Source organism: Tachypleus tridentatus, chromosome 10, assembly GCF_004210375.1.
Source record: "Tachypleus tridentatus isolate NWPU-2018 chromosome 10, ASM421037v1, whole genome shotgun sequence".
NCBI classification, from domain to species: domain Eukaryota; kingdom Metazoa; phylum Arthropoda; class Merostomata; order Xiphosura; family Limulidae; genus Tachypleus; species Tachypleus tridentatus.
The window spans coordinates 145,734,718-145,749,744 of record NC_134834.1 but is presented as its reverse complement, the minus strand read 5'-3'; the positions used below and the strand labels follow the sequence as shown (position 1 = coordinate 145,749,744).

At 35.2% G+C, this 15,027-nt stretch overlaps 1 protein-coding gene across 4 annotated transcripts in view; it reads left to right on the top strand.

Annotated features, from left to right (window-relative positions):
- LOC143230540 (uncharacterized) overlaps positions 1–15,027 on the top strand; it is a 116,457-nt gene that overhangs the window by 83,700 nt on the left and 17,730 nt on the right. For all 4 annotated transcript variants that reach the window (XM_076464291.1, XM_076464290.1, XM_076464288.1 and 1 more), the window contains 2 exons: positions 3,322–3,412; positions 14,821–14,902. In XM_076464291.1, coding sequence (XP_076320406.1) covers positions 3,322–3,412; positions 14,821–14,902 — 173 coding nt within the window. The remainder of the gene's footprint in view (positions 1–3,321; positions 3,413–14,820; positions 14,903–15,027) is intronic.

Genomic DNA, 15,027 nt, shown 5'->3' with positions numbered 1-15,027 from the left:
TCTTAACATTTATTGCTTCATCTTCTCGTCATAAATATCTAGTATTTAAACACGAAGAAACTGTTGCTTACATCAAACATGTTCATCGCTCCATTATTGTCGTTTTCTACCACTGATCTAGCTGAAACACTCTCCATGGATTCGTCCTGCCTTAATCATTCTATCTCTCTTTCTTCAGTCTATTCGCTTTCCTACTCCTCTTTCGCTATCTTAGTCACTTTAATTTCTCTTTTTTCACTGTGTTTATAATTCTCCGTGTTTAATTTCACTTCATTCTCATATTCACTAGTTTCTCTTTCTCTCGATGTTTCTCACTCCAGATTTTTTCGGTTAAATAAATTATATTTCCTTATTCACTATCTCTATAATTTTCTCTCTTCAATTTTTTTTTCTGTTTTATCGCTATCTTTACTATATTCACGCTCTATCTTCACCCTTAACTTTTGTTAAATTTAATCTCATCTCTCATCATCTTCACTCTTAACCTTTGTTATCTTTAATATAATCTCTAGCTATCTCACTCTTAACTTTTGTTAACGTTAATCTAATCTCTCCTTATCTTCACACTTGTATTTTGTTATCGTTAATTTTATCTCTCCTTATTTTCACACTTAACTTTTGTTAACGTTAATCTATCCAATCACAATCTTCACTCTTAACTGTTGCTAACTTCAATCTAATCTCTCGCTGTCTTCACACTTAATTTTTATTAACGTCAATATAATCTATCAAAATATTCACTGTTAACTGTTCTTATCGTCAATATAATCTCTCACTATCTTCACACTTATCCTTTGTTATTTTAAATTTAATCTCTCTCTATCTTCACTCTAAATTCTCCCTATATTCTTTGTGGTATGGAACTTTAGCCTCGTAAACCTTTCTATAGTCTTCCTTTCTTAGATCTATCTTACTGCTTTACATTTCTATCTTATCTTTCATATATTAACATATTTGTTTTTGCATCCATTGTAAGATAAGATTATTCAAACTTTCCACAGATTTTTACTATCTCTTGTTTTCCTTCCTTAGTTCAATTGTTTCCAATAATTTTTACTATCTCTTGTTTTCCTTCCTTTGTTCAATTGTTTCCACTAATTTTTTACTACCTCTTTTTTGAAACTTCTAGCTTTTACGTTCACTCTACTCTCTTGCTTCCTGCGTTATTTTTGCCACATGTTATAAACTATTCTTCTATGTAAATGTGTTTCCCCTCTCTCTTTTATTCACATAGTTTTACAGTTATTATTTACTTAGTTTCATCCACGTTTAAATGAATTTCATACTCACTATCCACAAGTCACCTAAGTTTTCATGTACGCGTTCCTTAAATGTCTCATTTATTTCATTACTTCTGCGACATTAATTTTTCCTCTGTTAGTTAATTATCTCCAAATTCACTCATTGTAATTAGTATTGCCTTAATTTTCCCGTGTTTTAACTCGTTTTTTTAGTATTTTGGTGGATTCCATTGCGCTGCCACTCACACTCAGTGCAGTTTTTTCTATTCATATTTTATTTTCTTAGCTGAGCACGCTGCGCTGCTCCCTGCTGGAGGTTTCCTCTACAGTAGAATTGGTATTCAAATCTTCAATGAAGAATAGTAAAATTGATTCCATTTTTGTTTTCGCGTATTTTTAAAATATCTATATATTTTCGTTGCTATCTTGAATTACTTAAACAGCAAATATGTTGAATTATTTAAAAATAAATATTAACTAATCTTAACTAAAAGCTCACGTTTAAACATTTTCCACCAGATGTTGCTATAATTTTCTTTGTTTCTTATTAAGCACGAAGCTACACAAATCTGTACCCACCAGGTTTAGCGTTATAAGCTCATAGACTTACCACATAACTTCCGGGGGGAAGGGGTTTACAAGAACAACTTACATGTTCAGATAACAGTTGATGGAATAGTTAATATTAATTTTAATCTGCACTAGTCTTCGATGTACCTAACATTTAAGCTCCAATAAAAAAAGGCACAATCACGTTTGTAAGTCAAAAAGCTTAATTTTAATAATATAGATTCTCCATGCTCCACATTCAGTTACAGCGCCATCTAACTGAACCTTTAAGGCTATAATTCCGAATTGCGTGCACTGTATACTTTACGTTCTCATGTTTGTTCGGGGATATAAATATAAACTAGCGTATAGCCCGTAACAAATGACGGGGCAAGTACTACCACCATCACTCCATGCTTTACCCTAACTGAACTAAATAAATTTTGTGAAGTCAAAATTGATCCTCATAGCGCCAGAAAAGCACAGTGAAGGCAGGAAAACGTCGATAAGTTATTTTGTGAGATAATTCATGAAATAAATTCGTAGTGTATTTATATAATAATTATAAGTGAAAATAAATTAGATTAACAACTTTATATATATATATAACAGTGCTTTTTCTTAACTGCACATTCCAACAATGGCTACTGCGTGATGTTATTCAGCAACAAATGTATAACTTAGTATTGTTGTTAGTCTGTGTACTGAAAGTATAGAATGAAATGTATAGATAACAAAACCAGATTATTTGTTGATTTCTTAATTTATAGTCTGTTGATAAAAGTATTTTGAAAACGTTAGTGACATAACAGAAAATAGCTTAATTCAGAAAGGATTTAAATTTAAGATTGAATCAATATTTTTACTTTCAAGTTACGTCTTCCCTTTGAGTGTATTATACCAACACTCACTACACTTATAAGGTTTCACAACTTCTTGCACCCCTATCACTAACATCATAATAGACAAACATTACTCGATCTATTTTATCTGGATAAATGCATTTTCACTTTTATGACTCACATATTTCGAGAATTCAAACGTGACGCACTATCTTTTATATCGATTACATGTATACTATCATTATCATGAAATGTTCATAATATAACCTAGATGTATACCGTCATTATCATGAAATGTTTATAATATAACCAAGGCATATACCTTCACTATCACTATAATAACCTAAATGTATACTATCTTCAGGAAGAAAAGTTTAATCAAACATAGATCTATACTGTCATAACCAAAGTTTATAATATAGCTCATACATATATCACCGTTTATAAAACGTTCGAATTTTTATTTCATTGTTGAAATAGTTAACATTAAAAAATAGAATATCGTGTATTTCTAGCTGATGTGACTATTTTACTCAAGGAAAGACTGAATCTTTGAAAAAAAAAAAAAGCAGTTGAAAATTCTAAACTCAAAACAAAGTTTGAAAGTCGTTATTTTTCTCTTTACAAGAACAGTTAAAGGCGGACAACGTTTTAATGGATTTTTTCATTTCTTTTCTTTCTCTGTTTAGACCAAATCTAGAACAAGGAAAGCAACAACAAGGATTTTCAATGCAGAAGAAGCGTAAAACAGTTCGACACGAGGCTGGACACCAGGAGAAAGTAAGTGATCATGTTGTCTCTGTGTAAAGAAGCATCACTACCGAGGAACATTTAGGGATTGAGTCAAATAAATATTAATTTTATCCATTAATTTCACCAGTCAATCTTATTATATTACTAAAAGTTAAAGACAACATAATTAAGGTAGGTTAAGTTTAAAGGTGCCCCTACGAGTATCTAATGGTTACGCTGATTACTAGAAGGTGTTTCAACAATTCTTAATGCGAAAACTCAAACAATGACCACTAGGAGGCGCTTCAGCAGTTTATAATGCCAAAACTCAAACCGAGGTTATTGCATGGTTACAATTAACGCAATTTTATATCAATATCAGATTAATATATTTTAATTTGTTTTAACCAAATTTCTTTACTCGTGTGGAAAAAAAATAGTAACATTAAACTGGCAGTAGATAAAAGTAAACTTTTCTTGGCCAATTTTTTTATATATTACATTAAAATCATGGACTCTATACCCTGCGGTGGGGCCCTCCGCTAGTACAGTAGTAAGTCTACGGATTTATACGCTAAAATCAGGGGTTCGATTCCCCTCGTTCGGTTCAGCAAATAGCCCAATGTGGCTCTGCTATAAGAAAACACACACACACACCCTGTGGTGGGAAGAGGGAAGATAGCCAGTTGTTTGCTTAGCACTAAAATGACAACATATCTGCCCTCGCAACTAAAATTCAAAGAAATAACGTAACGCTAATTCTAACATTAAATTAGATAATGAAAATAATTGTATGTTTTAGGGCAAAGTTACACTTGGCTATTTGCTATGTCCATCGCGAGTTTTCGCGTTGTAAGTCCGTAAATTTACCGCTGTCCCACAGTGGTACATGAAAATAGTACAATAATTTTGTTGTATTCCCCTTTGTTAAGAACTCCTTCTAGTGATAAATCCATGAACAATTTGAATATTAAACAAAATATGGTTATGTAGGTACTCATTAACCTTCTGTGCACCCGAAGTAAATAAATGAAATAGGTACTAAAACGTTTAGTGCACATAAAACGATTTTACATTTTAAAATGTAACAATATTAGTACTTCGTATTTTCAACACTAGGGCTAAGATTTTCGTATAAAAAGTGGAATTTCTTAATTTTGATGAACACCATATTATAAGCAAAATAATCCTGGTGTACATACTATTACCAATGGTAAGTCAACGTGATTATGGTGTACATACTGACATCAGTGATAACTCAACGTGATTATGGTGTACATACTGACATCAGTGATAACTCAACGTGATTCTAGTGTACATACTGACATCATTCATAACTCAACGTGATTATGGTGTACATACTGACATCAGTGATAACTCAACGTGATTATGGTGTACATACTGACATCAGTGATAACTCAACGTGATTCTAGTGTACATACTGACACCATTGATAACTCAACGTGATTATGGTGTACATACTGACATCAGTGATAACTCAACGTGATTATGGTGTACATACTGACATCAGTGATAACTCAACGTGATTCTAGTGTACATACTGACATCAGTGATAACTCAACGTGATTCTAGTGTACATACTGACATCATTGATAACCCAACGTGATTATGGTGTACATACTGACATCATTGATAACTCAACATGATTCTAGTGTACATACTGACATCATTGATAACTCAGTGTGATCCTGTGTACATACTGACATCAGTGATAACTCAGTGTGATCCTGTGTACATACTGACATCAGTGATAATTCAACGCCTCTCGACTGTTTCTGGGCTCTGTTTACAGAACTAAATCATGTAGGTAATGCTCTCATCACTGATATCAACGAGTACATTAAACCACAATTTTCAAAGAAACTATTTTCTCAGAGATCGTCGAAGTACTTGCACTGGATTACCTTTACCCATTATGGGCTATTAAAGTTTCATGCAGTGACAACGTTAATGGGCTTTCACAAACGACCTACCATCCAAGGTTACATTGGCACCCACTAGCCTCTCTACACACCTTTCTATCACTAACTGTTCAACGGGGAGATATTTGAGATTCTTTGCTCACCAATACTTCACGTGTGTACGTTTGATGTTGAACAGAAGACCAGTATTAAGAAAAACTGAAGTTTTATAACGTATGGTGATAATTATTAAGAGAGAAAACAATTACGATTTAAATAGTTTAATGTAGAGAAAAGATTTGTTTGTGTTTTTAAATGTAGAGAGAGAGAGGACTTGTCTGTATGTGTCTCTTTAAGAAACGTTCATTCGTAGTGAGAACCTGTATGTTAAACGAAATTATATGTCAACTACAACACCTGCCTGTTATGTATCCCTCTCTTACACTGGATGTAGTTCTTACCTAATGTCACACATATAAATATGTAACAATGGCGTAAAAATCGATAAAGGAACGTTTGTCGCTATACACGTTTTCACACTTTATGAAATCTCGTTAAAAATTAACATTCATGCTGTATTCCTGAACTTAACCGTGAAAATAAGGAAATAAGGATATTCGTGAATTATATAACCTCATCAGAGCAATTACTATACATTATCCATAGCTACTGCACTAGGCCCTGAAGGAAAAGTGCCGTATTTTACGCTTTATAAGACGCTACATCATGGAGGACACGCCTTAATTTTGGAAAGACAATTCTAAGAAAAAGATATTTTGACTTAGCAACCAACACCTTGATGTAGTGTTGACTTTTTTCAACCCACAGTCAAATACATTATATTCTTCACAGTAAATCGACAATATGAGTTAAACTGAGTTTTATGCTACTGAAAATACTTGTAATTAGTAAGTAATGAGATTACGATCTGTGTGAGAAGCCATTTTGAGTAGACCCTAAGTTAACCTTTTGCCTTAATCCATAACTTTTGTCTTAGAAGACGCATGGGGATTTCTCAAGGTATTTTTAAAGAAAAAAGTGCGTCTTACCAGGCGTAAAATACCATATATGAACCAGTCCTTTATCACATCTATAGTATTCATACTTTTGGAGTTTACAACGTCTGTTTGTCTTCTCTACAGTTTCGTTTTATCATCAAGAAACAGACAAAAAATTAATTCTGCTCACCTGTACTGATCCAGCTTCACTATACACTAATTTGAAATACAAAGATAGGAATTTTCTGTATGTATGTGTCTAAATACAGAGAGAGGACTTGTGCGTGTGTGTATTTCCACAACATCTGCTGAGATTTTCATTCCCAGAACATCAGTTGAAATTATTCGTATAGTTTTGTCATCTCACTAAAATACATAATTTTGTGTTTTATTGATACGTCCATCTTGCTTCAGTGTTAGGGCAAAATATTCGTGAAGGGGGCCACTCCGGCATTCTCAGAGTCCCACCACCACCCCTTCTCAAACACACATCTACTGTAATATTACACGAAACAATTTGGAAGGTGGCTTTTATTTTCTGTGTACTACAATTTGATATGTTATTTTACTTACGTACCAGTAGTATGTTTCGGTTGTTTGCATGGAAAGAGGGCAAAATTCTAGCCGTTCACCAATTGAGTGACTTTTGTCACTTCTACGGGAGCAACCCTGGCGTCGTTTTCATCACTCACAGAAGTTTTGATTCTGTTCAGTAGTCTTTCGCACTCCGACAATGTGTAATATATAAGTCTTTACCTCTGTATTTTTGTCATTTGTCGGTCAGTTTCTGCTGTAGCCTAAAACAAACTAATATTACATTTTTTATTATTACTTAAGAACATAAATATTTTAATTGAAAAGTAATTCTGTTGCACAGAGCTGAATTTTGTATTAAAAAGATATAAAAACAGTCTGTGAACATCATAACTAACCATGTTGAAATTAAATTTGATATGTTTGGAAGTTTGCGCAAAGCTACATAAGGGCTATCTTGCGTTGGCCGTCCATAATTTCGCGGTAAAAGATTAGAGGGAAAACAGCTAGTCATCACCACTCACTGCCAACTCTTGATCTACTCTTTGACATTCGAATAGTGGGATTGACCACACATTATAACATCCTCACGGCTGAACGGACGAGTGTGACGGGGACATTAAAATTAGAATAATTTATTTGTCTTAATTGATTAATATGTGAAAAAAGGGTTTGTTTGTTCTTGAGCAAGAAGCTACGCAATGCGCCACCTGTGCTCTTCCCACCATGAAGACTTGTCGCTGAGAGGGGAGGAGGAACATGAAAAAAAAAGATATTTCAATTTAACAACATAAAGGAAAATTAAACTGATTCTTCTACCTGCTTAAAGCTGGTCGTTTATTAATACAGACATTGTAACGGGAAAGAGTTTTATTTGCATAATTATTATTATTCAAATGAAGAACCTGTTGAGAGCCATTCGAAGATAATCAATCACAGATTCTGTTAGGAGTAACTTGTATATGTTGTACATTTCTTGTTGCTGTCGAATTTCACACAAAGGCATTCAAGGGTTATCTACGCTAGATGTCCCTGCTTTGGTTTAGTTAGTACCACCCACTGCCCTAATCATTAAGACATGCCATTCTCTTCCTCACACGTTGTACGTTCTTGAATAGCACAGGCCCGCTTTAGTTTTATTGTTTTTGAAAATTTTACACGTTTTATGGTAATTACTGTGTGCTGAATTTCAAAATTATATCCATTTTTCGTCATCACATGCAGGCTTTTCACAAAACATCTCACGTACTTTTACACAAGTGAATCAGGTTCACTGAAATCTGGTCACATTTTGTTGTACTTAAAATATTGACAACCACTTGCTATAGACTTCTCTAGACCAATCGCAACGTGAGAGTTTTATCGATCGTTCTAGAACCCAAATATAACAAACGTAATAATAATAAAATGTTCATTGTGGTAAACGAAATAATATTTGATCTAAATACGAGTCGTTGTTGTTTTTCTATTTTGGTTTCCGATTTGTTAACACTGCTACGAAAAGTGGTGCCAAATAGGCCCCAGAGCAACTTGAAAGGTTATTAATATTAGGCTAATAAATTTGTATTTAAATGAAATTGCCATTTCATCAAATGGCAATTTAAATGTCATTTAAATGGGGCCTATTAGGCCCCACTTTTCGTAGGAGTGTTAAAAGAAATCCTTACGTGATAGAAAAAAAGAATGTTATTTTCGAAATTTGCGTAGCTAAATTGTAGAAAATCTATCATTAAAACCAAAAATTTTATGAAGTTTAAATTCTTAAGTCTGTGTTATTAACTAAAACATCACGTAAAGTAATCTAAAGATTTATGAGGAATTTGCGCTATTAAGCATTCAACACTGTTGCGAGGTGCTTCAAATGATTCGTAAGAATTTAACATGCAAGAAATGGAATTTTCTAGTACTTTTAGTCAAAGTAATTGTAACTTTACGTTAATCCTTATGCAGTTAATTACGAATGTACTCTCACCTAATAACAGGAATATTTAAACTTCGGCAAATGTAGACAGTAATAGACTAAATAAAATGAAACACAAAGCATTAGTAAACATTGGACAACACAACAAACAGTACGACAGTTTTTAAGAGCAATATCCAATGTGTACAACAAATAACACGAATCTCTTTGTTGAACACCAAACAATACAATTAATGGAAGCAACAATACAACAGACGCTCCCAGCTATAGCCGTAATGTACAACAGAAAACACGAAACTTTACTTAACACCAGACAATATCATCAACAAAATAAACACGCTAATAAATGACGTGCATAAAAAAACACGATTTTTTTTCTTTACTGGACACTGAACAGTAGCACTAATACAATAAACAATGCAATACACGTTCATTGTAACAGCTGAACATTAAACACAAAGTGGTTATTATGAAACTAACACAAAACTAAAACTGAAAAATATCAGATAAAATACAGCTTAAAACTGAGAGTGGTCAGTTGGAAAGGCAGTTTTGCTTTATGGAAATCAAACCAAGAATTCGATGTGAACGGTCAAATATCCCACTAGACGAACTCTAGAGCTGTCGCTGGTCCAATCAAATTAATAGAAGTACTTTTAATTACTTATGACAGTTCTTCTTGTACACGTGACTTACAGAATGTACTTATATAAATATAATAGTACTGTCTGTTATATATATATCCCTGTAACTACTTCGCAAGATGTGGATAGATCTTTTTTTTACGTTTTTTACCACTACCACGCCTCCTCTGGATGGATTTTCACCAAATTATACATAAAGATTTGTTGGGTCCATGTAAAAAAGCATGCAAGTTTGCGGTTTCACATTTTATATTTTGCAGTTTTAACACGTGGGTTTTTTGTTTTGTTTTTACAATCACATATAAGGGGAGCAACTTTTCATGTCCTAAGATAACCAAAGTCCAAATAATATAAAATATCATTTAATTGTACCTACATGAAAACCTACATTACCAAAAAAGCTTTTATATATATATGTTCGAATATTTCAGCCGTGGGGACGTTATAGTGTGATGGCCAATCCCACTATTCGTTGGTAAGAAGTAGCTCAAGTGTTGGTGGTAGGTGGTGATGAATAGCTGCCTTCTCTCTAGTCTTACACTGCTAATTTAGGGACGGCTAGAGCAGATAGCCCTCGTGTAGTTTTGCGCGAAATTCAAAACAAACAAACTTTATACACACTACTGGCCAAAATCTTAAGGCCAATGAACATAAAGAAAAAATATGCATTTTGCGTTGTTAGCCTCAACCACTTATTTGAGTAGAGCTTCGAAAGATGAAAATAAGAAAATGAAAATGAAAAATAAAAAACCTTTAGCATTTAATAGGGAAAATGTGAACACTATGAAATTAGCCTAAATACTAGCTGGTCAAAAGTTTAAGACCATACCAAAAAGAAGTCCTAAACAGGATAGAAAATGCCCAACAAGAAGTTTCAGTAGTGAGTTGCACGACCGTCATTGCGAATAACTTCAAAAATTCGCTTTGGCATGTTCAATATAAGCGTTTACAGAAGGCTGTCTGGAATGTTATTCCAAGTGGTGAAGATGGCTTCACGAAGATCATGCACTGTTTGGAATTTACGTCCATTTCTATAGACTTCCCTTGCCATCCACCCCCAAACATTTTCAATGGGGTTCAGTTCGGGCGAACAAGCTGGATGATCCAAACGAATCATGTTATTCGCCATGAAAAAGTCCTTTGTCCTGTGGGCATTGTGGATTGCAGTGTTGTCCTGCTTAAAGATCCAGTCATTTCCACACAAGCGAGGGCCTTTAGTCAGTAAGCCAACATACTAATGTAGCCAGTTGCTGTTTGACACCCCTATATAACCTGAAGTTTCATTGTTCCATGGAAGGAGGAAGCACCCCAGGTCATGATAGAACCTCCTCCACTGTGTCGTGTAGAAAATGTTTCCGTTGGGATATCCTTATCGTGCCAGTAACGTTGGAAGCCATCTGGACTATCCAGGTTAAATATTTTCTCATGAGAGAACAAAACCTTCGTCCACTTTTCTACGTTCCATGTTTGGTGCTTCTCAGCAAAGTTTAACCGAGCTGTTTCGTGGTGTGGAAGGAGGCGTAGCCTTTGAAGACGTTTACGACTTTTAAAGCCTTTCTCTCGTAGAAACCGTCTTATTGTTCTTGAGCTGCATTCTACGTCCGTAAGGGCCTTAATCTGGTTGGCCGATCGGCTGGTGTTTTGCCGCACAACCCGTTGAATCCTCCTGCTCAACGCCGGCGAAATGTTCTTGGGCCGACAACTTGAAATTGTCATTCCGTATTCCTCAGGGTCTTTTAAGAAATTTGCAACAGCAGTTTTACTACGCCTAATCTCACCAGCGATGGCACGTTGAGAGAGACCTTGCTCTTGCAGCTCGATAATTCTGCCACGTTCAAACTCTGTCAACTTTTTAGCCTTTGCCATGTTTTTACCCAATGTAACACAGGAGATGTCAGTGGGAGATGTTGACAACGCTAATGCTTGAATACAAATGACTAAATTTCGTTATGTGTGTACCGATTAACGCTTCGTTTCAGTATGGTCGTAAACTTTTGGCCAGCTAGTATTTAGGCTAATTTCATAGTGTTCACATATTCCCTATTAAATGCTAAAAAAGGTTTTTTTCTCTCTTATTTTCATCTTTGGAAGCTCTACTCAAATAAGTGGTTGAATCTAACAACGCAAAATGCATATTTTTTCTTTATGTTCATTGGCCAAAATCTTAAAGATGAAAAAATATTACAGGTTAAGTGATTACACGATTTATTACGGTGAAGAAGACTTTTCTAACATTCTACGTATTGTGGTAGCCTGTATCCTAGGTAGTAAATAGCTGTGAGAAATAGACAATCTGTAGCGAAATTACAACATGGCGCTGCAAACTGCTTTGTCTAATTGAAATTGTTTCTGGTGATTCACATCATAATAAAAAAACTGTCGTATATTCGTAGTAAGATTGAAAATTAACGTATTAACATAAATAAATGTTTGTCAATATTTTGTGCATAGTGTATAGGAAGGACTTTTATCCTTTTTTTCTGGGGGGAGGGCTGTGTTTGAGGGAATAACCTAGACGACTTTTTTACTCACCGTAGCAGTAAGATTTGTTTGTTTGTCTGTTTTGGAATTTCGCACAAAGCTACTCAAGGGCTATCTGTGCTAGCCGTCCCTAATTTAGCAGTGTAAGACTAGAGGGAAGGCAGCTAGTCATCACCACCCACCGCCAACTCTTGGGCTACTCTTTTACCAACGAAAAGTGGGATTGACCGTCACATTATACACCCCCACGGCTGGGAGGGCGAGCATGTTTAGCGCGACGCGGGCGCGAACCCGCGACCCTCGGATTACGAGTCGCACGCCTTACGCGCTTGGCCATGCCAGGCCCGCGTCGCAGTGAGAAAGATATCGTATAATACATGATGTATTTTATAAAAAGAATAACGTTTTAACTGTTTGACTATGTATTTCTAAAAGAGGTAAAGACGTTTGACAATGGACTCGCAAACGAGGCTTACTTCATCAAGATGTTAATGTGTTCACTGAATGAATGACAGCTGAAGACCTACCTTTCTTCTCGACCTAAGTTAACCGATGTATTCAATTATTTCTTACAAAGTGTAATAAAGCGTATGGTTTTCGTTGAATTTCGCGCAAGAAAACTGGAGGTCTATTTGAATTTGCCACTACTAATTTAAAAGAGATGGTCGATTGTCGGCTGACCTTATAGCCACGAATATTGGAATAGCCCGTAACATCTTAACATCCTCAAAAAATGAAAGGAAGCTACACACTATAGAGAAAGCTGTTAGTACTACCCACTGCCTACTGTTGAACTATTTTTTAAACACGGAAAGGGAAGATTAACCGTCACATAATATGCCTCCATGGCTGAAAGTTCGAGTGTGTTCAATGGCGGGATTCGGACCTGCGACCCACAGATTGTGAGTCACGTGTCCTAACCACCAAACCATGCTAAGCATGTATCACACATGGTCAAACATATATATTTGTATTAATTAATATTTAACACTACTTCTCATTTTAAATTATTTTGCTAAGATACTTCGCGTTATTCTCAACATTATTTTCTAACCCTATAAACAAATGTGAAAACGAACAATTCGCCACCCACGTACCGATCTTGGGACATGTATAGAAAAGGACTTTAAGTTGACGTTTCCCGTTTCCTGTGAAAAATTAAACGCAAAAGGAGTTAAACTTGTCGTCGGCCGTGAAAAATTAAGCGCAAAAGGCAGTTGAACTTTTCTTTGCTTGTCAAATCCAAACATAAGGCATTAACCACTCTGTGTATGGCATTTGTTAAAATTCCGTTGTGTTTATGTCACTCTGCGATAGACAGACAGACTTGACGACTTGTAAAGTACTTTCCAAACCTGATAAATTCCAAAAACGTCAAACTTATTGAGCTGTTCTTTTTATAAATTCAAAAATGAAATTTTTTTAAGTTCGCAAGAATAGCGGAAAACCTAGCAACAAAGGACAAGCTTGGAATTATAGGAAAAGACAAGGTCTTTAAAAACTATTTTAAACTGTTAAATTTTAAAAATAATGAAATATGAGAAAGAAATTTCGCTATTCGTTACTTTCTGAGGAGGTAAGCTCGTTGATGTAACGGGTTTGGTTTGTTTTGATTGTTTGTTTGTTATTAATTTCGCACAAAGCTACTCGACGGCTATCTGCGCCAGCCGTCCCTAATTTAACAGTGTAAGACTAGAGGGAAGGCAGCTAGTTATCACCATCCACCGCCAACTCTTGGGCTACTCTTCTACCAACGAATAATGGGATTGACCATCACATTATAACGCCCCCACGTCTGAGAGGGCGAGCATGTTTGGTGCGATCGGGATTCGAACCCGTGACCCTCAGATTACAAATCGAGCGCCTTAACCACCTGGCCATGCCGGGCCGTTTGTTCTGAATTTCGCGCAAAGTTACACGAGAGCTATCTGCGCTGGCCGTCCCTAATTTAGCAGTGTAAGGCTAGAAGGAAGACAGATAGTCATCACCACCCACTGCCAACTCTTGGGCTACTCTTCTACCAATAAATTATGGGATTAACCGTCACATTATAACGCCCCCACGACTGAAAGGGTGAGCATGTTTGGTGCGATGGAGGATGTAAAGGGAATTTTTAAAGAAAAGTTAAGCCTAAAAAGAAATACTACGTGATGGATTATACTTTGGTTTATATTCTATTAGTTTAATGGAACTATTATTGTTCATACAAGAAAAAAAAATCAGCTGTTTTTATTACTTGTTTGGTTATTCTTATAGAAAGACAGATAATTATATAGATATCAAAATAAAAATTTGGTGTTTTTTTAATACCTGATTTCGTGTTTTCTCAAAACACTTGTATCGCTTTTGCTCATCGTTGAGTTCGAAATTATTTGACAGCCTTATTCAGGTACATAAAATGAAGAACTGATTTGCTATAAGACTTGATACAAAAGATATCGTAGATAACTCGGGCTATTCATAATGGTGATCTTGCATCCGAGATCCTTCATTATCCTCCAACCCACTTTGTTCTAGCTTTCTACTGTTTTAAAACATCGTAATTACCCTGTGTCGAGCTCTTTCTTAACATATCAATGGCTCTTGTAACATTAATTTTTCGCACCTATTGATTTTAGCGTAACCTTTTTTTTACGTTTCGCTGATAAGTTATTGGATATCTGAGTCATGTGACTTGATGGTATGTTTCAATTAGTATACCTTTTCAGGATTATCCATCATGCTTCTCATTATCGGAGAATGTACTCCTATATATACCATTATAATTTTGAACTAGTTTGGAACTAATACGTATGTAACAATAATTATGGCCCCATCTACAGCTGCAGCTAAGCTCCATTAAATGATTTTAGAACAGTAACGTAAACAGATACGATGCATTAGTGAAAATCCCAAAGTTTTAGAGCTTCTTCGTCATATACATCAAATACAGAATGGAATATCTAATTTGTTTCAGGCCCAATATGAAAAGAAGTACTGGAAAGGCATGAAAAACAATAAGACCCCTAAGGACATTGTTAAAGAAAAAGAAGAACAAGGTAAGACTGGATTTTGTTAAACTGAGTTGTAACAGTTCATGCCAAAGTTTGGTCTTCAAGTCTATTCTGAGTCCTTTACCAGATGTGGTAAGATACATACCTCTAACATTCCTCTCTTTTTATTC